At 64.7% G+C, this 19,901-nt stretch overlaps 3 protein-coding genes across 7 annotated transcripts; all 3 read left to right on the top strand.

Moving 5' to 3' along the window:
• The first annotated feature begins 6,220 nt into the window (after positions 1–6,220).
• LOC122702991 (lipocalin-15-like) lies at positions 6,221–10,570 on the top strand. 5 transcript variants are annotated; one of them, XM_043917051.1, is made up of 7 exons: positions 6,221–6,320; positions 7,154–7,293; positions 7,442–7,512; positions 7,679–7,789; positions 8,457–8,578; positions 8,874–8,935; positions 10,432–10,570. In XM_043917051.1, exons 1-7 carry the CDS (start codon positions 6,294–6,296, stop codon positions 10,472–10,474), a joined length of 576 nt encoding a protein of 191 aa, XP_043772986.1. In that variant the 5' UTR covers positions 6,221–6,293; the 3' UTR covers positions 10,475–10,570. The 5 variants fall into 5 exon arrangements, with proteins under 5 accessions (XP_043772986.1, XP_043772988.1, XP_043772987.1 ...); XM_043917053.1 differs by having other exon boundaries at positions 6,240–6,328; XM_043917052.1 differs by lacking the exon at positions 6,221–6,320 and adding an exon at positions 6,346–6,783 and having other exon boundaries at positions 8,477–8,578.
• A 2,106-nt stretch (positions 10,571–12,676) lies between these two features.
• On the top strand, positions 12,677–15,407 carry LCN8 (lipocalin 8). The gene is made up of 7 exons (XM_043916132.1): positions 12,677–12,760; positions 13,711–13,841; positions 14,239–14,309; positions 14,598–14,702; positions 14,780–14,869; positions 14,981–15,006; positions 15,396–15,407. Exons 1-7 carry the CDS (start codon positions 12,677–12,679, stop codon positions 15,405–15,407), a joined length of 519 nt encoding a protein of 172 aa, XP_043772067.1.
• A 1,340-nt stretch (positions 15,408–16,747) lies between these two features.
• LOC122703235 (epididymal-specific lipocalin-5-like) lies at positions 16,748–19,347 on the top strand. Its single transcript, XM_043917370.1, has 7 exons — positions 16,748–16,843; positions 17,058–17,191; positions 17,461–17,540; positions 18,049–18,153; positions 18,360–18,461; positions 18,541–18,569; positions 19,252–19,347. Exons 1-6 carry the CDS (start codon positions 16,748–16,750, stop codon positions 18,564–18,566), a joined length of 543 nt encoding a protein of 180 aa, XP_043773305.1. The 3' UTR covers positions 18,567–18,569; positions 19,252–19,347.
• The last annotated feature ends 554 nt before the right edge of the window (positions 19,348–19,901 follow it).

Raw genomic sequence — 19,901 nt, 5'->3', positions numbered from 1 at the left:
ATGCTCACCGCCAGGCTGCCTCCTGCCTCTCTCCTGGCCCTCCAGCCGCGCCGGGGAGCAGGGAGGGGCCGGGACCGTGTGCAGGGCCCCTTCCACACGGACACCTTCATGCCACCCCAGCTTCTCCAGCGGCCCTCCACTTGGAAGTTTGCAGAATGAGCATCCTGCCCCTGGCTGCACCATCCCCGCCCTTTCAGGGAGCCACCCCTCTCTCGCTCAGTCTAGGAGGGCCAGAGACCCTGCTCTTGAACCCAGGCCAAGGTCATGTCTGAGAAGAGAGGCAAGAACAAACTTCCTCCGGAAGCTGCGGTTTGGGGTATCTTTTGTTTTAGGCATTAAAAATACAAAATTTACCCCCCACCGTTTCTTTGAAGCTCTCACCCACTCCTGGCCCACCCACCTTCCTGCCTGGCTGCCCCTTGTCTCCTGTCCCTCCACGGCCAGCACCTAACTGGAATGCCCTGTGCCTTCCGCCGCCCACCCACCCATCCGGACCTGCCCACTCTCTGAGCAGCCGCACTCTGATGCCTCCCACCTCTGCTCACCATGAGCCTGGCCGGGCCCCCAAGGCCACATGAGAGCTTTCCCTGGACCTGGGCTGCCCACTCTGGGTCAGTGGAGACCCTGCCGGGGAGCGGAGGTCACAGGGTTCGGCAGGATCTGTCTGAGGCCCCAAAACCCAAGTGGAAGTACCTGGGAGGATGCCCTCCCGGGGAGGGGGGCCCTGCGAACCACAGCTCCCGGCCTCCCCTGCTGGCCGGCTTCCAGGGTGCTGTGGACACAGGACAGGCAGCTTGGAAGCTGACGAAAGATGAAGCCGTCTGTCCTGCTGGGCCTTCCCAGGAAGGACCTCAGATGGGCCGGTGCCCCACCCCTGCATGGAGACAGGACGTGCCCTGCAGGAAAGGGGGCCAAAGAGAGCCCATCACACACAGACCTGCAGCGAAGCGTCACCCTCCCCCAGGCCTGGAGGACCCCGGGGCCGGGGCCTCTGGCACAGACAGCCCACCACAGGCAGGGGTGACTCCCCGTGGCTCCACAGAGGGGGCCCGAGGGCACTGGACCAGGAAGCAGGCAGGGGCTGCAGGACCCCGGCCCAGGAGGCCGAGCCAGAGCTCCTCCCAGCGCTTTTTACCGGGAGGCTGGATGGATGGCGTGGACGCCAGCCCGGGAGGGGCCCTCGGGGCGGGAGCGGCATGTAGGGCCCTGGCCACAGTCAGCCGATGGCGGCAGGACCCAGCTGGGATTGACCCGGCTGCCCTGCTCCTCCCTGCCAATGCCCCCGCCCCCACCCCCCCAGCAGCAGGCAGCCTGCTGTGGAGACTGGGGACACTAGGGGGCGAGCCTGGGCGCTGAGCCTGGAGGAAGCGGGTGGGGATGGTGGCCACTCAGAGCTCAGCACCTCCCGTGCGGCCTTGGACCCAGCGTTCCCAGGACCTTCCTGTTGGCTCCCGCTCAGCACCCAGAGCAGCCTCTGGGAGCCCTGAAATCCTCCCTGTGACCACCACCCCCCAGCTCTCTAGCCCTGAAATCCTCCCTGTGACCCCCACCCCCCAGCTCTCTAGCCCTCCAATCCCCTTGTGACCCCCACCCCCCAGCTCTCTAGCCCTGAAATCCTCCCTGAAATCCTGTGACCCCCACCCCACCAGCTCTGTAGCCCTGAAAGCCTCCCTGTGACCCCCAACCCCCCAGCTCTCTAGCCCTGAATCCTCCCTGTGACCCCCAACCCCACCAGCTCTCTAGCCTTGAAATCCTCCCTGTGACCCCCACCCCGCCAGCTCTGTAGCCCTGAAAGCCTCCCTGTGACCCCCACCCCGCCAGCTCTGTAGCCCTGAAAGCCTCCCCGTGACCCCCACCCCGCCAGCTCTGTAGCCCTAAAATCCTCCCTGTGACCCCCACCCCGCCAGCTCTGTAGCCCTGAAAGCCTCCCCGTGACCCCCACCCCGCCAGCTCTGTAGCCCTAAAATCCTCCCTGTGACCCCCACCCCCCAGCTCTCTTTGTCCTGGGCAGCTGTTGCCCGCCCCCCAGCTGAGCTGTGTTTGCCTGCCATGTGGCCCAGCTCTCAGCCAGATGTCGGCTTCCTGGCAGAACTCGCTGCCCCCCAGGGGCATTTCTCCCCAAAGGGAGATCCCACATGCATCAAACAGTACCCCCCAGCCCAGCACCTGGTGACCACTAATCTCCTTTCTGTCTCTGCGGACTTGCTATCATGCATGTCCCACAGGGGGCTCCTGCAGCACGTGGCCTCTCACCCAGCACCCTGTCTTCAAGGTTCATCGTGTTTTGTGGACAGTCTTCCGACATGTGGATGGACCACGTTTGTCTATCCATTCGTTGGTGGCAGTTTTGAAGCTTGGCAGCCCTTCATCGGAATGCATGAATGCAAACTCGCTTCAGTCTGGCCCAACTCTCTGCGATCCCACGGACTGTAGCCCACCAGGCTCCTCTGTCCATGGGGATCCTCCAGGCAAGAATACTGGAGTGGGTTGCCATGCCCTCCTCCAGAGGACCTTCCAGACAAAGGGATCAAACCTGCGTCTCTCACATCTCCTCACTGGCAGGCATGTTCTTTACCGCTGGCGCCACCTGGGGAGCCCAGCCCCTCAGTAGACCTCACCTCAGTGTAAGCAGCTTTCCTTCTAGGGGACCCCTCCCCAGGGGACCCCTCCCCAGCTCCGTGAACCGCAGGCCCCATCTAAGGTCTTCCACCAGCCCTGCGAGCGGCGTCTCTTGGCTACTGCCCTGTGGCCACTTCTGGGACTGCACCTTCTTGGGTCCAGGGCCTTGCCAGCTCTGGTCTGCCCACCGCCCACCAAGGCACCTCTCCTACCGGTGCCCCCGTCCTCGTCCTGAGCCCCCACAAACCCCCTTTGCACACAGCAGAGCATGCGCTAGCCTCCTTCAGGGCGCTGAGGCCTGCAGGGCGTGACGGAGGCCCTGGCCGCCGTGCCCGGCGCACCGTGTGTGCGGGGCCCCCACTGAGCCGCTGTTGGCCAGGCCTGCGGCGCCAGGCACTCAGGGCCACCTCAAGCCGGACGTGGCCACGCAGACACTGCCTGCAGGCAAATGCATGCTGTGCGGTTTCCAGTTGGCAGACCTGAGGGTCACAGCAACTTGGGCCTGACCCTCATTCACTCACGAGGGTCAGTGGGCAGCTTCCACCTCCAGACCCTGTGCTCCGGGCTTGGGAAACAGAGGCCGACGGGTGGCTTGCAGGCTGGTGCGGCTGCTGCCGTCTCGGGGTTCACAGGAGAACGGAGAGAACAGGAGAACAGAGAACAGATAAACACAGGAGAGAACTGGGATGGTGCTAAGTGACCAGGAAACAGAGGGGGGGTGGGCTGGGTTTGAGGAAGGCTGCTGACTAGGCGGAGGGTAAGAAGCAACCCAAGTAGCGGGGGCTCTGGTGAGGGGCTGGACGGGACCAGAGGGCCCCTGGGCAGGAGGGTATGAGCAAGAGGTCCCGGATGGGGCGGGGGCGGGCTGGGCTGACTGCTGGGAGCTGGGCGGCACTGGGCTGGGCGATGGTTTGTGCTCGGCGTGGGTTTGCCCTCGGTGTGGCTTTGCACTTGGGAGTCTCCAGACCCCGACCGGGAGCATGCTGGTGGTGGGAGCGTTCTCCGTGGCCTCGGAAGCTGCCCCACACCTGAGGCTCAAGGGGGTCCTCAGGAGGTCTGCAGGCTGTGGTGACCTGTCCGTTGATCTCTGCTTACTCTCACCCCACAGTTCTATGGTTAGAGGTCTGACCTCTGCCTACCACACTTGGATCTTACTTGGGGGCTCCGGACACATTGTCTCCCTGACCCTCATCCCAAGAGCTGGCATTTGGGAGAAGAGTTCATACAGTCTACCTGCCTACCTATGTACACTCAGTTCAGTTCAGTCGCTCACTCATGTCCCACTCTTTGCGACCCCATGAACCGCAGCACACCAGGCCTCCCTGTCCATCACCAACTCCCGGAGTTCACTCAAACTCATGTCCATTGAGTCGGTGATGCCATCCAGCCATCTCATCCTCTGTCGTCCCCTTCTCCTCCTGCCTTCAATCTTTCCCAACATCAGGGCCTTTTCAAATGAGTCAGCTCTTCGCATCAGGTGTCCAAAATATTAGAGTTTCAGCTTCAACATCAGTCCTTCCAATGAACACCCAGGACTGATTTCCTTTAGGATGGACTGGTTGGATCTCCTTGCAGTCCAAGGGACTCTCAAGAGTCTTCTCCAATACCACAGTTCAAAAGCAATTCTTTGACACTCAACTTTCTTTATAGTCCAACTCTCACATCCATACATGACCCCTGGAAAAACCATAGCCTTGACTAGATGGACCTTTGTTGGCAAAGTAATGTCTCTGCTTTTTAATATGTTGTCTAGGTTGGTCATAACTTTCCTTCCAAGGAGTAAGCATCTTTTAATTTCATGGCTGCAATCACCATCTGCAGTGATTTTGGAGCCCCAAAAAATTAAGTCAGCCACTATTTCCACCGTTTCCCCATCTATTTGCCATGAAGTGATGGACCGGACGCCATGACCTTAGTTTTCTGAATGTTGAGCTTTAAGCCAACTTTTTCACTCTCCTCTTTCACTTTCATCAAGAGGCTCTTTAGTTCTTCTTCACTTTCTGCCATAAGGGTGGTGTCATCCACATATCTGAGGTTACTGATATTTCTCCCTGCAATCTTGATTCCAGCTTGTGCTTCTTCCAGCCCAGCATTTCTCATGATGTACTCTGCATATAAGTTAAATAAGCAGGGTGACGATATATAGCCTTGACGGACTCCTTTTCCTACTTGGAACCAGTCAGTTGTTCCATGTCCAGCCTATCTACACTATATAAGTATAAATATATACTGTAGTTTACACTTAAAAGTTTATTTACCTGGCTGCAGTGGGTCTTCGTTGTGGCATACAGGACCTTTAGCTGTGACACGTGGGAGCTAGTTCCCTGACCAGGGGTGGAGCCTGGACCCCTGCGCTGGGAGCACGGAGTCTTAGCCACTCGACCACCAGGCAAGTCTCTAGTTTACATTTTTTAAAAGTTGAGGTATAATTTACATGCTATGGAATTCACCCCCTTTGGTTCTGTAAGTTTAGACAAATGCACCACAGTCCATCACCCCAGAGTCTCCGCAAGCCACTCTGTCGCCAGCCAGGCCATCCGTCCTCCAGCCACACTTTCTGTCCCTGAGGATTCCAGTGTTCTGGAGCCATAGTCTGTAACCCTCCCAGACTGGCTTCTTCACTGGGCGTAAGGCGTTTGGGGTTTACCTGAGAAGTACCCTGAGCCAGCGTGTCTGGAGAGTCTCATGCTTGTTCGTCCTGCCCCGTGAATGGTATTTGGTTGTTTCCGTATTTTAGGGATTGTCAGTAAGATCTCACGACCAGCCACCAGCAGTTTTTGGCTAAAGTGTGTCTCATTTTTCTTGGGTAGATATCTAGGCTTGCGATTGTCGAATCACATGGTATTTGAATGTTTTCCTTCAAGAGAATCTGCCAAGCCATTGCCCAGGGCGTCACACCCTCTCGATTCCCCACCCCGGCAGTGACCATCCAGTGTCTTTGGCTTGGAAACAGAGTGGCCAGCCTGCCGGCCTGTGGTGGCGTCTCCTTACAATGAACGAATGCCCAGGAGCCTCCCTGCATGGCTTTGCTTTCTGATTTGGAATCTTTTCAAATATTTCGCTTTTTTTTATTTTAGTTTTGAGAGTTCTCTATAGATTCAGGATTTAAGCCGTTTATCAGATGGGTGTTTTGTAAATATTTGCACAGGAAGGCTCTCACCGCCGTCTGTCCGGGGCTCCGGGATCTGGTTGAGAGCTGGCGCCTCCTGAACCCAGTGGAGGTGGTGAGCCGGAGCCCTCTGTCCCGCCGCCCCGCTCCCCCCCATCCCGCTGGCTGATGAGGGCCCTTCTCCGACCCTGAACGCACTTCCACTGGAAGCTCAGTGCTGACCTTTCCTGGGGATGCCTGCCTCTGATCAGGGGACTCTGAGTGCCCCAGGCCACGTGCTGCTCCTCAAATGGCGTCCCCTGACAGGACAGAAGAGGCCACCTGGAGAGAGGCCTCCCCAGCCCGAGCCCCCACCAGCCTGCGGCGCCTCCCCGGCGACATTGCGGTCCGCAAGCTTATGCAACCGGAGATAAGGTGGCCGTGACCCCATAATCCGCCCAGGTGGCGGCCCAGCCCCGCCCTCCACACGGGCTTGCTGGAGGCCCAGCCAGGGGCAGGAGGCAGGGCTGCTCGGGCCTCTGACGTCACCGCTGTCCCCCTGAGACAAGGTCCCCAGGCCTGGCTGATGGTGACTCCGCTCCTGTGCAGGGAGGTGAGGGGGTGAGGACTCTGGGGGACCTGGGCCCCAAGGGGGAGCCTCCTGGCTGGAGCAACCTGACCGTGGGTGCTTCCCAGCGGCGCCCCCAAGGGCCCCGGGCTCCCGCCATGGTGCCCACAGGTGGGCAAGGCCTGAGCCAAGTGAGAGCCCTCTGGAGCCCTCCCGGAAATGAGCCCTGGAGCCGGTGGACACTCAAGCGATTGTGCCAAACAATGAACAAAGAGGGGCTGGCTTTTCTGTGGCCGAGACGCCATCCGCTGCCCAGGCGGCTCGCTGGCCCGGCCCCACTGCGGGCTGGGCTATAAAGCTGCCCACAGGGGGCTGGTGGACCCATCGCCAGGGCCAGGGGGCGCGGACAGGGATGGGGCCCACGCTGCTGAGCTGCGTCCTGCTGCTGCTCTGGCTGTCCTCAGCTCGGGCTGACGTCCTGGTGCAGCCAGACTTTGATGCCAGCAAGGTACGAGAGGCCCCCATGCTGTGCCGTGCAGGTGGGGGTCCAGGCTGAGCTGCCGCTGGAAACAAGAGTGACCGTGTTCTAGCGGAGCCTGCCGCCTCCGTGGGACGCTTGCTTGGTGTTCCAGGCCTTTACAGTCCCTTCCATTTAACCCTGAAATAACCCTGTTTGTGGGTAGTTACTGACCCACTTCACAGCTGGGAGCACTGAGGCTCCCAGTGGCCAGCAGCCCTGCCCCAGGTGAGTGGCAGCACAGGGGCTCGGACACTCCGAAGAGGCCCGGCCACGGGGCTTCAGACAAATCTGTGAGCCTTCTGGCCCACGGTCCGGGTGCGGGGAGAGTCCGGCCTCGGGTCATTGAGCTGTCTTGCAGTTCTCAGGCCTCTGGTACGTGGTCTCCATGGTCTCTGACTGCAAGGTCTTCTTGGGCAAGAAGGACCACCTCCTGATGTCCACCAGGGACATCAAGGCCTCGGCGGGGGGCAACCTCAGCGTCCACATGGAGTTCCCCCGGTGAGCGCGCGCGGGTGCGCACAGGCGGGGCCGGGTGGACCGGCGGGGCCGGGCGGACCGGCAGGGCCAGGCCGAGAGTGAGTGGGCTGTGCACTCCAGGACGGGGCCGGGTGGGCGGGGCCGAGAATGAGCGGGCGTGCACCCCCAGGGAGGACGGCTGTAACCAAGTGGATGCGGAGTACCTGAGAGTGGGTTCCCAGGGGCACTTCCAAGTCCCGGGTAGGTGACCCCCACCCCCTTCTCTATGGGTGACCCTCCCCCATGCCCCTCCCCTCCCTTCCCGGGGCCCTCCCCTGCCTCTGCCTGGGCCCCGCCCCCTTTCACCATGTGGGTGGGGTGGATGCTCCGCCGTGCGCTTGTCCACAGCCAGCCGCCTCCTCTGCAGCCTTGGGCTACCTGGACGTGCGCGTGGTGGACACGGACTACAGCTCCTTCGCCGTGGTCTACATCTACAAGGAGCTGGAGGGCGCGCTCAGCACCATGGTGCAGCTCTACAGTGAGGGCTCCCCCGTACCCCCTCCGACCCCACCCACTGTCCCGCTTGGACCCCACCCCACCCGCTGGGGCACCTCCTCAGGCCCTGCCCACCCCATCACACACTCCCAAGTCTGGACCAGGTCCGGGTGGGGGCTGACGGAACCCCCAGCGCTGCCGATGGGTACGGCTGAACTGAGGGGCCTCTGAAGGATGGGCACTCAGGCCAAAGCTCAGGCCTGTCTCTGGCTGGAGACCCCGCCTCCCCTGCTTGGCCTACGGCCTGACACCCTGAGCAGGGGCTGCGATACTATTCTGGTTTAATTTCTAGAGGGCTTGGCAGAGTGAACCAGGAGAGCTCCCCAAGGGGAGAGGCCAGGGTGAGGGGGGGAAGCTGGCTTTGGGAGCTGCAGGTAAAGTGTCTGAAGGGGTGGGCCTCCGGTTGCGGGGTCTGGGAGAGCAGCCGGGCACCTCACGCTCCCAGGTGCTCTGTGTGAATTGGGAAAGGCTGCCCTTCCGGGCAGCTTCCAGTCCCCTCTGGCCCCTCAGCCAGGCAGGCACTTTCATCAGTGCACAACCTGCCCAACCTCAGGTGGCAGACCTACCGTCAGCCTTCAGGAAAGGTCAGTGAGCCCCGGGGCCCCCATCTGCCCGGCTCTCTCACCTCTGTGACCCACAGGGGTTCACAGGGGCCCCCGCTCTGCCCCAGGCCGGACCCAAGAAGCGAGTCCCCAAGTCTTGGAGGCCTTCCAGAACTTCTACCCGACGGTGGGGCTGTCAGCGGACATGGTGGCCATGCTGCCCAAGTCAGGTACCCCCGCGAGCCCCGCCCACCAAAGCCCCGCCCCGCCAAAGCCCCGCCCCGCCAAAGCCCCGCCCTTTCAAGACCCCGCCCCACCAAAGCCCCGCCCTGCCAAAGCCCCGCCCCGCCCCCCTCCGGAGTCCTGGGAGGTGCCGGCAGGAGGTAGCCCTGTCTTCCAAGGGTGTGTTGGCCGGGCCCGGGGTGGGGCCGCCCCCAGAGGGTCCCTTGGCATGGGGAGGGGCTGCAGGAGGCAGGGGGCAGTCCCAGCCAGCCCAGCCTCTCGGGACCCTCTGTCTTTCTACAGATGTGTGCTTCCCGGGGGACAGGGACGCATCCTGAGGGCGCCGGAGACTTGGCCCTTCCCAGGTAGGGGCCAGGGTAGCACCTCCCTCCCGTTCTCCAGGGCCTGTGTCCCGGACCTCCTGCCCTCACACCTCCTGAGGTCTGCACATGCAGATCCCCCAGCATTCCTTGTTCTCCCTGGATACTCACTCGTGTGCCTGAAGCCTCCACTTACACATCACCCCTTCCAGGGAGCCTCTCCTGATCACCTAGTGCTGCCCTAACAAACTATCACAAACTGGGTAGCTTAAAACAACAAGAATTTACCCTCTCATAGCCTAGAGGCCAGAGGTGCAGAGTCAAGGACTGGGCAGGGCTGTTCCTCCTAGAGGCTCGGGGGGGAATCCCTGCCTCTTCCAGCGGCCGGCACTGCTGGTGACCCTTGGTCTGTCGACCCACCACTCCCATCTCTGCTTCTCTTGTTAAGAGGCCAGATTGCCCTCATATAAGGATACCCTAAATCCAGGGTGATCCCCTCTCAAGATCTTCAACCAATTACATCTGCAGAGACCTTATTTCCACATAAGGGCACTTTCGGAGTTCCAAGTGGACATGGATTTGGAGGGACACGATCCAGCCCAGTGTGTCCTGTGTCCCCACAGCCCCTGGCTCACCCAGAGCACGGGGTGCTGCCTTGGGATTCCCGAGTCCTCATCCTCTCCCAAGGGCCCCACGAGGTGGGAACCACGGCCTTCTGGTTTGCTGCCGTCACAGGGCTGAGTCCCCAGGCTCTCTTGGGACATGGATGCAGCTGGGCTCTTGCGGATGCCTTCTCCCAAAGCGGACAGGAGACCCTTGGGCCCCTCACCCCCCTTCCCCTTGAAGAACTTGGGAACCTACATGAACAGTAAACCTCGGACATGATGTGACAGTCGCCGGCGTCAGGAGGCCCCCCTGCGGCCTCTCCTGGCATGGTTAGGTTAGGTGGGGGCTTTCAGAGTGGCCTGCGGGCAGCGCCCCTCCGCCCTTCAGTTCACTCCGCTCCCCCAGCCAGGCCGAGTTCACCCAGGGCTACGCCGGGGGCACTGGGCTGTTGCAGCTGTCAGTGGTCTCAACAACGCAGCCCAGGGTCCCGGCTCCGTCCCTGTTTCAGCAATGTTAGGGATCGGGTCACGTGCTATCAGGAAGGTTCTAGGTGCAGAGAGCGTGAGCCTGTCTGCCCCACCCCCAGGATTATGTTAGAAAAAGCACCTTTTAGGGTAACGTGCACACCTATGTGGACCCCCTCTCCAGGGCTGCGTCTGTAGGTTCTTCGGGGTTAAGTGGCTGCTCTGCCAGCCAGGCCGTGGTGAGGCCCTGGGGACAGTGGCTGGGTCCCTGGGGAGCCCGTAAGGGGCGGCACTGGGGCTGTGGCCTCGGGGGAAGGGGCTGCCTTGGGGGAGCGTTTCCATAGTTGCAGAAGCTTCGGTGGCGGAATCCGCTCACCTTGCCCTTTCGGGGGATGAGTAGATGGGGCACCCTGCTGTGCGAAGGGCCGCTTGGGGGTCCCAGGAGTGACCGGACCTTTGCTGTCTGTGCAGGGCGAGCCGGAGCAGCAGGTTCTGTCACCCCGAGTCGTCCTGACCCACGGCCCTCCAGGCCTGCACCTCCCCATCCCCCACCCTCCGCGGGCATCTCCTGGGGCCTCCCCCTTCCACTCAATAAACAGATTCTGCAGTTTCCAGGCCCCTGGATTCTTTGGAGAGGCCGCCGGGGAGGGCCCTGGGGCCCTCCCGTGACCCGGGCTCCTGGAGCCACTGAGGCACGGGCACTATGGCTCAGAGGGAGAGGCGCCAGCCAAGGGTGGCCCCCATGGGGGCTGCACCCACAGGCAGCATCTGGGTCCCCCGGCCCGGCCCCCGTGGGTTCACGGCCCCTGTGGGGACACCGAGGTGCCCTGGGCAGCCCGGCCCTGTGGCTGGGCCTCCGTCGGGGCACAGAACCCATAGAGGCAGAGCAGCCGCAGGGGAGCCTCGGGGTGCAGCTTGTCGGGATTTCCTTCCTGCTGTTGCTGTGACCTTGACCTTGGGCTTGTTGGTGAGCCTCTGTGAGGCTTGGGAACGGATCACGGTCGTGGCCAGAGCACCCTGAGCCCCTCCCTGTGGCCCAGCCTGAGTGCCCCTGAATGGACCCTCAGGCCCGAGCGGTGAGCCTGCCGGGCGCCTTGTCTGCTCATGAGGAAACCGAGGCGCAGAGAGGTCGGCAACTTGCCCAGCCAGTGGCCCAGCTGGGCTCCCTGCTGGCCCTCGATGAGGTGGGGGGCTGGAGCGCCCCACGCCCAGGGCCCGTGCAGCTCCTGCCCTGACACCATGCCCCGCGGAGCTCACAGCATCCGGTTCTGCCCGAAGCACACACTTCAAAGGGCCTGGCCCGTGGCGGGGCAGGAAGGCACCGGACGCCCTGCTTCACTGCTCGCGGGCGTCCTGCAGCCCTGGCAGGTGGGGCAGGAAGCCATTAGCTGTATGTGCATCCATCCTTGTCTCGGCCTGGTCACCCCAAGACAGGGGGTGGCCCTGGGCTTCATGTCCTCTCTCCTCTGCCAACTCAAGCCCCTGGGGGCCTGGCTCATGAGCCCAGCTCCGGGCTCAGCCCAGGACCGGATCAGCCTCCCCGGGCACCCCACCCTGCTCCTTCCCTTTGGATGAGCCCCCCAGGTCTCAGGGCTACCTGGTCCCAGAGTGACCGGTTACCACAGCTTTGCTGCAGGGTCAAGGTGGCAGTCCCCCTGCCTCGGGTGAGCAGGCCTCCCCTTTAGCTGGCCAGGCCTGGGTGAGCCTTTGTGGCCTTGGAGGTGGGGAGGCCACCCTGCGTCGGCCAGAGGCCAGGGCTGCTAACTGGGTCATGGCTGCCTTGGTGCCCTGGGACCCTCCTGGGCACCTGACCCCTGCTTTGCTCTCCATCCTGACGTGTGGGGAAACTGAGGCAGGGCGGCTCCCTTGGGCAATGCGGCTGGAGGCCTTGGTGCCCAAATAGCCTGGCTCTGCCTTCACCCTGACCTCCCCGCATTGGGGGCCTGGGCACGGTGGGAAAGGGTGGACACCGGCGGCCCACAGCTCGTGGAGCGTAAGCAGGACAGGGGTCCCTGAGGCTGGCCCCGCCTGGCCATGCAGGGTGGGTGTCAGGGCTGGGAGGGTCCCATCCGTGGAGAAGCTGCGAGCACAGGAAGCGGGTGGGTGGCTAGCCACTCCCTGGTGTCCGTGGAGGGGCAGGGGCCCGGACAACCCCAGCGCCGCCTCCCACGGGGCATCTGTCTCTCCCCACGGCCCCCTCTGCAGGGAGTGACCTCTCCCACCCACGCCTCACAGCCCCTCCAACACTCCCCCCACCCAGAAGCAGCCCTCACCTGCCTCTGTGGTCCAGGCCTGTGGGGCGTTCACTCACTTGTCCCGAGACCCATCAGAAAGAGCTTGAAGATTGATGTGAGCCCCAGGAGGGGAGTCTGGCTGTGTGTGCGGGCCTCGGCTTGGCGAATCCATCCTGGCAGCCCCTCCCCGGGGGGAGATGTGGTCCTGGCAGCCCTGCTTTGGGGGCTCTGTCCTGCCCTCAGGCCCCCAGGCGGGCCCTGCCATGGTGCCCACCATCGTCCCTGGACCAGGAGGGGGTGGCACGGGCTGCTCTGGTCCAGGTCACCCCGCCCCGCGGCTGTGGGCGTTCTGGGGCCCGGATGCATGCCCCTGAGTGGCTGGAGGCCAAGTTCACCACTGCCCTCTTAGGGGGTTGCACCCCCACCCGCCCTCCATCCTGCTATAACCCTGCCCAGGACTCAGGGCGCAGAGCAGATGCTCAATGGGGGCCGGGCTGCTGAGCGCCCTCCTGGGCCTCGCACTGGCCCAGGTGCAGATGACCCCGCAGGGCCTGGACCTGCAGAAGGTGCTGGTCCTCCTCGGGGCGGCGGGCCTGGGCTGGGAGGGCCCCAAGGGTCCAGCTCCTCCAGCTCTCCTCTCCCACGGCTGAGCTGGGGCAGGCGCGCGGGGGTCCCAGGACCCCCTGGGTCTGAGCTCAGCCCCGCCTGGGGTCTCCGCTCCTGGCCGGTGGGGATGCGCTGAGTACCCAGGGCCGACGGGGGGGGCCCCCTCCCCCTCCCCCGCCCGGGGCCTCCTCTGGGTGACCGTGTCCTCAGCCTGGCTGGCCAGTCCCCTGAGGGGGGTCTCTGGGGTGTGGGGCTCTGGGTGGCCGTCTTCTGCTCTCAGGCTGGCGGGCTTCCTGCTCTGACCTTGACCCTGCAGGAGGTGGGAGCAGAGGAGAAGGCCTTCCCGGGCCAGGACCTCGGCGGGGGCGTTCTCGGTCTCCATCTGGAGGCTTCTTTGTCTGAGCTCCTTCTTTGCCCGGCCTGGGCCGGCAGGCTCAGAAACAGCCAGTGTCGGACACAGATTTGTTTCTCTTGCAAAAAATGATCAGTTTTTAAAAGCTTCAGAGGGACGGTCCGGGCCCCAGGAGTGGTTTCCAGGGCGGGTGCTCGGTCCTCCAGCATGGCCGTGGGGAGCCGGGCCTCCCCCACAGTGCAGGGCTGTTGGCCACCACCCCCAGGGGCCTTCACGTCCAGCCGGCCCGCTTTCTGCCCCGTCTCTCAGGCTCTGACCACCGCTGCCTCTGCCCAGGGGCAAGCACTGCAAGGCAGGGTCTCGTCGGAGACAGGGCACTAGCCCTGTGGCAGCTGCAGACAGTCCCGTGTGGGGACCCCGCAGAAGGCCCGCCACCTGCTGCTTCACTGACCTTTCAGAGCCCGCTGACTCCCTGCCTGGGAGGTCTAGGGAGAAGGGTCTGCCTCCCGGGGTTCTGTTCGGCTGCCCGAACGGGCTTGGCTCCGGTCCTTTCTCTAGATGGTAGGATTCTGGTGGGAAGCTGGTGTGGCCTCCAGAGAAAACTTGGCACTAAAGACCCCGAAGAGGCTGGAGGCCTTGTTCCTGACCGTGAGTGGGGAGACGCTGACCGTGACAGTCGCCTACAACAAGTGAGCGGCCCGGCCCCCGGGAGCGCGGGGGTCAGGCATGTGTGTCAGGGAGGCTGCAGCCGCGGGTGTGGGGCATGGACGCTACTGTCCCTCGGGTGCACCAGTCCCCCCGGGGTCCTCCTCGACCGTCCCCTGAGACCGGGCCCCAGGCCACAAAGCTGCGTCCTCTCCCGAATGAAGCAGGGTGTCTTGATGAGGCCCCGTGGGTTTAAGAGGACAGAAGGAGGACTAGGCGGTGGGTGGCTCCCGGAAGGGCACAGAGCCCTCGGGCGAGAGGCCGGCTCGGCCCCTGCTCCAGGTGCTCCCGGGGCCAGCACGCCTGCCCCCTTGCCAGGAGTGGGCCCCGAGAAGGCACACAGGCAGGCATTTTCTTAGTGACCGCTCTGTTGCCTTTCAGCTCAGGAAGTTGTCAGACTGAAGAAATAGTGAGCTCAGAAATGAATGTTTTGGGGAAATTTGTGTTTCCTGGTAAGAGCTGCTTCCTCGGGCCCCACCCGCCAGTTCCTCTTGGCCTGGCTGTTCCTCATGCTGTTCCCTGCGCTCCTCCTAGTGCCCCAGACTCCTCTGTTCCCCCCAACAGACTGGCCATCCTGCCAGAGCTGCTCTAGTCCCCCTAAGAGGGTCCCGGCGTCCCGAGAGGGTTCCAGCTGCGTGGGGGAGAACAGAGTCAGGCCCTGTCGACACTGACTTCCCAGGCCGACCCGCCCCGAGGGGGGCCTGTCCACCCAGGCCTGTCCCTCCCGCTTGTCCACGCAGGCCGCCGGGAGATCCACGTGATAGACACAGACTATGAGCAGTACGCCATCCTGCGCGTGTCCCTCCAGTGGCAGAACAAGGAGTTTTACGTGTTCAAGTATTTCAGTAAGCCGCCCCGGGGTGGGGGCTGGACCGCTGCGGCCCCCAGGGACCCCCTGGCTCAGGCCCCCATGCCCCCACAGCTCGGAGCCTGGGCGGCAAGTGTGAGCCCGGGTTCCTGAAGTTCCGGGAGCTGACCACTGACATGGGGCTGTACCTGGTGGGCCGGCACGGTGAGCTCCAGGCCTTGGGGTGGGCTCTGGGCGAGGGGGCCCGTGACGGCGGGAGGCAGGGGGCCGGGCACGCATCCCATGTGCAGCCCCTCACACTCTCCCTTCCCGCAGGGAGGTGCGCCAGGCTCCTGAAGGAGGTGAGTCTTCGCCCCCAGCTGAGTCCTGGCCTGACAGGAGTCCCAGCTCACTCTAGATCCCTGGGCCTCCAGGGTGCTGATGCCAGGCTGCCCAGAGGGGGCCCAGGAGGCTGGGGCGGGCAGGGCAGGGAAGGCTGGCCTCACCCAGGTTTCCATCCGCTGGGGGACACAGGCCCTGTGGACCCCGTCTCAGGCTCCCGGGTCCCCCACTGTGCTAACCCTTCAGCTGTCAACAGCCCCTCTGCCTCAATAGCTCCGGGAGACGGGACTGTGACCCCACTTTGCAGGTAGAGAAACTGAGGCCCAGGCCACTCAGCTAGGACGCTCACCCCTGCCTGGTGCCCCCGGGTTCGGACAGCGCCCTGAGGCCTTGCCTTTTTCTGTCGCAGGAGCTGACCTAGGGAAGCCCCCGCCCCCACAGGGATGCTTGGAGTCCCGCTTACCCGGCCTCCCTGGGCCGCCAGCCCTGGGAGGCCACCGGCAGCTGCTCCGTCCTAATAAACTCTACAGCCAAACGCATGGTCCCATCTTTCCTGGGGGGCGAGGGGTGACGGGCAAGCTGGTGGGGTCAACAAACGTTCAGCAGCTGCCCTGGAGCCTCTGCTGTGAGCGGCAGGCTGAGCTGAGACCGTGAGGCCCTGCAGTGTCTGCGGGGCCCAGCCACTGTGATCCCCTGGGGGCCGGGACGCCCGCCTCCCTTTGGCACTCCGCGGGCATCTCTCCCCACCCCACCCTCACCTTCTGTCTCTGTCTCCCTGTCTCTGTCCCTGCCGCTCCCCGAGCCCTCCGGCCTGGCTGCTGTCGGCCACCGGCTGGAAGCCCACACCCCTGTCTCTGCTGGGCAGATGGCTGACACTTGGCGGTGGGGTGCAGTCAAGGACCATGAGGGCAGCTGGGGTGTTGGGGCGGCTGCCCACCTGCTGGGTGGACCTGGACACGTGCCTTCCACCCCTGCTCATGAAGCTGTTCACCTGCGGGACGGAGAGACGCTATCCCTGCCGCAGGGAACAGTTCCGTGGGTGAAGGGCCAGGGGAGCTGCCTCGGGGGCTGCTGATCGGCCTGCAGGGCTGGCGGGGTCGGGACGTCCTGGCTCACGCCTCACTGCCCACAGCCCGGGGCAGCGGGGAGGTCTGCCGGGCTGCAGAGTCAGCATCTCGTGGGCACCCGTGTCCTTGGTCCCGCCCCATTGACCCGGGCCCCTGCCTACGCAGCTGGCGGGCCCTCGAGGGCACGCGCCCACATCCCGAGGTCGCCTGGGGCTCCCAGCCGGGCTGTGGGCCGGGTGCCAGGTACTGCTGAGGGCTCCTGCTGGAGCCTCGTGGGCAGTGGTTGGGTCCTGGTGCCGCGAGGGGCCCCGACTGCCATCCGCCCCACACACACACATCCCCGAAGTGCAGGACGTGCCGCCTCCTGTCCTGCCCCCATGCCAGGGAGCCCCACACTGTCCTCTGGCCTCCCGCGGGTGGTCTGGGGGCCCCAGGCGCCGTTCCCCTGGGGGCCCGGGGCCCAGCCTGCAGGGCAGCCGACTGGCTGTCAAGCTCAGGAGGGAGCCGCGCAACACCACGGTCCGGGGGCGGAGGCCCCTCAGGCTGGCCTGGCCGATGGGCGGGCGGGTGGTCTGCTTAATGAAGCCAGCCTGTGCCTTTGCCGACACCCACGGGGAGGGTATAAGCCTGGGCTGGGCCCGAGGACCGTGTTCTGTGGCTTTGGGGAGCTGGCCCCAGCCCCTGCCGGCCGGACATGAGGGGCAACTTGCTCACGGCCCTGTTGGGGCTGCTCGTGGTGCTGGCGGCTGGCAAGGAGGACTTGGGCCTCCAGAACTTCAACTTGACCCAGGTGGCTGCGTCAGGGCGCCTGCCATGGTGGATGGCCAGGCCGGCCAGAGGGAGCCTGGGGGCCCTGGGGACACGCTCCCTCTAGAGCCACTGCCAGCTCCAGGCGTGCGGGGCCCAGGAATTCCCCAGACCACTGTCCTACTTGGCTGGGGGAGGCCCTGATCCCAGTGGCGGGCCCCCCAAGGCAGCCCTCCTCCAGCTTGCTGCCCCCCCAGTTTTCAGGCATGTGGTACGAGATTGCCTTGGCCTCCAACCCGGAGCACCAGAGCCCGTCCCCAGGGCGGAAGGTGGGGGCCGTGAGAGTGGAACAGGATGGGGCCCAGCTCAGCCTGACCTCCGTGTCTGACCAGTGAGTGGCGCCGGCCTTCCGGGTGTCCTGCGGGCCCCCTGGTGGGGCGAGGCTGGGGCGGGGGGAGGAGGGTGCTGGGGCCCCGGGGCAGAGTGGAGGCGCAGACTTCCGCTCTCTCAGGCGGCTTCCTGAGGTGCTGGTGCCTGGACGTGGTGCTGGGCAGGGGCCTGCTGGTCAGGGGGCTCCCTGTGATCTCAGAGCTGCCCCTTGTCCAGAGCAAGGCGCCGTGAGGGTGGGTGAGGCTGGGCTGAAAGCGTCTGCCCTCTCAGCATGAACCTGTGCGTGAAGGAGAAGAACCAGGCCGTGAAGGGGGACGCCCCCGGGAAGTTCAAGCTCCCTTTAGACTCTGGTGAGGAACGCGGCCTGCGATCGCCCCTTCCTCACTCCCTGCCCCATGCCCTGCTCAGCCCAGAGGCCAGGGCGGTGCCCAGCAGCCCAGAGTCCTCAGCCCCGCCCTCCACGCAGCTGGAAGCCGGTGGGGACGCTCCGTCCCACCCCACATGGCCCTTGCTCGGCCACCCTGGCCCTGAGGGTCTTCCAGTGGGGACGTGGTCACCCAGAGCCCTCGGCCTGAGCTCACTGCCCAGCCTGCGCAGAAGCCGCCCAGCCTCTGGCCTGGGCTGCCCGCACCTCCTCTCTGCAACCTCTGATGAGACTGATCGGGTGTCCTCTGTCCTGGCCAGTGGGGCTCCCTGCCCACCCTCCTCAGGAAGCTCCCCCGGGGAGTCCAGAAGGCCTCTGTGGCCCCCTGTGTGTGCAGCACCTACCTGCGTGTGTCCTTTCCGGGGTGCGGGTATGGCCCATGGGAGGCCCCCCCAGCACACAGCCTGGGACTCCTGTGTTTGGTTTGTCCCAAGGAGGCAAAGAGGTCATCGTGGTGGCCACGGACTACAAGACCTACGCGATCATGAACATCGTCCTGCACAGAGGCGGGAAGCCCAGCAGCGTGCTGAAGCTCTACAGTGAGCCCGGGGCCTCCCGCTCCAGCCCCGCCCCGGCCAGGCCCCGCGGGTAGCGGGCAGGAGAGGCCTAGGGGGCGGACGGGTGGGGGCCCGGGGCGGGGAGGGGGGGGGGCGGTCGGAGCCGGGACTGGCTGGGCAGGGAGGGCCCAGGGCCTGCAGGGAGGGCGTCCCTGGAGGCCCCAGCCAGCCGCGCCCCTTCCTCGCAGCCCGGACCCTGGATCACAACGAGAAGGCCACAGAAAAGTTCGTGGAGAAGGCCGTGGAGCAGGGGCTGTCAGTCTCGGACGTGCAGCTGCTCACCAAGGACTGTGAGTGCTGGGCTGGGGGGCCGGGGGGCACCCTTCCTAGGGACCATCTCCCCACTTCCCCACCGCCTCTTCTCCATAGTGACCTGTGTGAACCTGCTGTCCTAGGTGGTGAGTCCCCTTCCCCGCCCCGAGGTTGGGGCTGGGTCCCCAGGCCTCCCCGTCACAGCTGAAAGAGGAGGCTGGGGTCCCAGAGGCGGGGGGCTGACTCCAGGGCGGGCGGAGCCGGGGCTTCCCGAGGGTCGGGGCTGACCCAGGCGTGGACCCCGTGAGCATCTCCTGTCCTGGGCCAGCCCCTCCTGTGGCTGCAAAGCCTGGGCTGAGAGGGGCCCGGGCGCCCGTCCCCCGCACAGCCCCGCACGCTGTCCCAGCCTGCGGGAGGTGCGCCAAGCTCCTGAAGGAGGCAAGTCTCCCCCCAGGCTGAGTCCCGGCCTGACGGGAGTCCATGTTCACTCTAGCTCCCGGGGCCTCCATGGCATTGATGCCAGGAGGGGGCTCTGGAGGCTAGGGCGGGCGGGGCAGGGCAGGCTGGCCTCTTCTGGGTTTCCACCCAGCAGGGTCCTGCTGGGGGGCACAGGCCTTGTGGACCCCGTGTCGGGCTCCCGGGTCCCCCACTGTACTAACCCTTCAGTTGCACAGCCCCCTCTGTCTCAACAGCCCCGAGAGTCGGGACTGTGACCCCACTTTACAGGTAGAGAAACTGAGGCCCAGGCCACTCAGCTAGGACGCACACTCCTGGCCGGGGCCCTCGGATAAGGGCGGCACCCTGAGGCTCTGCCCTTCCATGTCGCAGGAGCTGACCTAGGGGCGCCCCCGGCCCCCACCGGGGTGCTTCCAGCCCTGGGGGGCCACCGGCACGTGCTCCACCCGAATAAACTCTACAGCCGAACACATGGTCCCATCTTTCCTGGGAGGCGAGGGGTGGTGGGCGGACTGGTGGGGTGTGTGTCCCATGACTGCCCTCCACATCGCAGCAGACCTGGCTCTCGGGAGGTCTGGGTTCACCCAGACCGGGGGGGACACCCGCCCCTGGGTGGGCTCCTCCCGCTGTGGCTGAGATGACTGCGGGCAGGCCGGCTCCCGCTGTCCCCCTATCCCTTCCGCCAGCCTGGGCTGCTCAGCGCCTGCGGGCCGGGCTGCCCTGGGCTCCCTGGTCTCTCCTCTGGTCCCCGAGAGCCCGCGGCAGCCCTAGGCTGGCCCCGAGCCGAGCTCCTCCCAAGTGGAAGGTGACCACAGCTGCCGCCTATCTATCTTCGCCTGGCTCCCTGCTGGCCTGAGCTCAAATCCATGGGCATTAGGTCCAAGGCCCTCTCGGGCCACAGCTGCCCTAGCCTGGCCCCTGCTGGCTCCATCCCGGGTCAGCCTGGCCCTCCTCAGTGCCTGGGGGCACCCCCCAGGGCTGCAACGTGTGACCACACCCTCCTTCTATCGGCTGGGGCAGGG

Source organism: Cervus elaphus, chromosome 11 (genome assembly GCF_910594005.1).
Source record: "Cervus elaphus chromosome 11, mCerEla1.1, whole genome shotgun sequence".
NCBI classification, from domain to species: domain Eukaryota; kingdom Metazoa; phylum Chordata; class Mammalia; order Artiodactyla; family Cervidae; genus Cervus; species Cervus elaphus.
The sequence above is the reverse complement of the archived record's forward strand: the minus strand, read 5'-3'. Positions and strand labels throughout refer to the sequence as shown.

Coding starts and splice junctions, on each gene's coding strand:
- LCN8 (XM_043916132.1), top strand. CDS start 12,677: ATGGGGGCCGGGCTGCTGAGCGCCCTCCTGGGCCTCGCACTGGCCCAG. Junction 12,761..13,710: donor AGGGCCTGGACCTGCAGAAG/GTGCTGGTCCTC, acceptor TCCTTTCTCTAG/ATGGTAGGATTCTGGTGGGA. Junction 14,703..14,779: donor TTACGTGTTCAAGTATTTCA/GTAAGCCGCCCC, acceptor ATGCCCCCACAG/CTCGGAGCCTGGGCGGCAAG.
- LOC122702991 (XM_043917049.1), top strand. CDS start 6,688: ATGGGGCCCACGCTGCTGAGCTGCGTCCTGCTGCTGCTCTGGCTGTCC. Junction 7,294..7,441: donor GTCCACATGGAGTTCCCCCG/GTGAGCGCGCGC, acceptor GTGCACCCCCAG/GGAGGACGGCTGTAACCAAG. Junction 8,936..10,431: donor GGAGACTTGGCCCTTCCCAG/GTAGGGGCCAGG, acceptor CTGTCTGTGCAG/GGCGAGCCGGAGCAGCAGGT.
- LOC122703235 (XM_043917370.1), top strand. CDS start 16,748: ATGAGGGGCAACTTGCTCACGGCCCTGTTGGGGCTGCTCGTGGTGCTG. Junction 16,844..17,057: donor AGAACTTCAACTTGACCCAG/GTGGCTGCGTCA, acceptor CTGCCCCCCCAG/TTTTCAGGCATGTGGTACGA. Junction 17,192..17,460: donor CTGACCTCCGTGTCTGACCA/GTGAGTGGCGCC, acceptor CTGCCCTCTCAG/CATGAACCTGTGCGTGAAGG.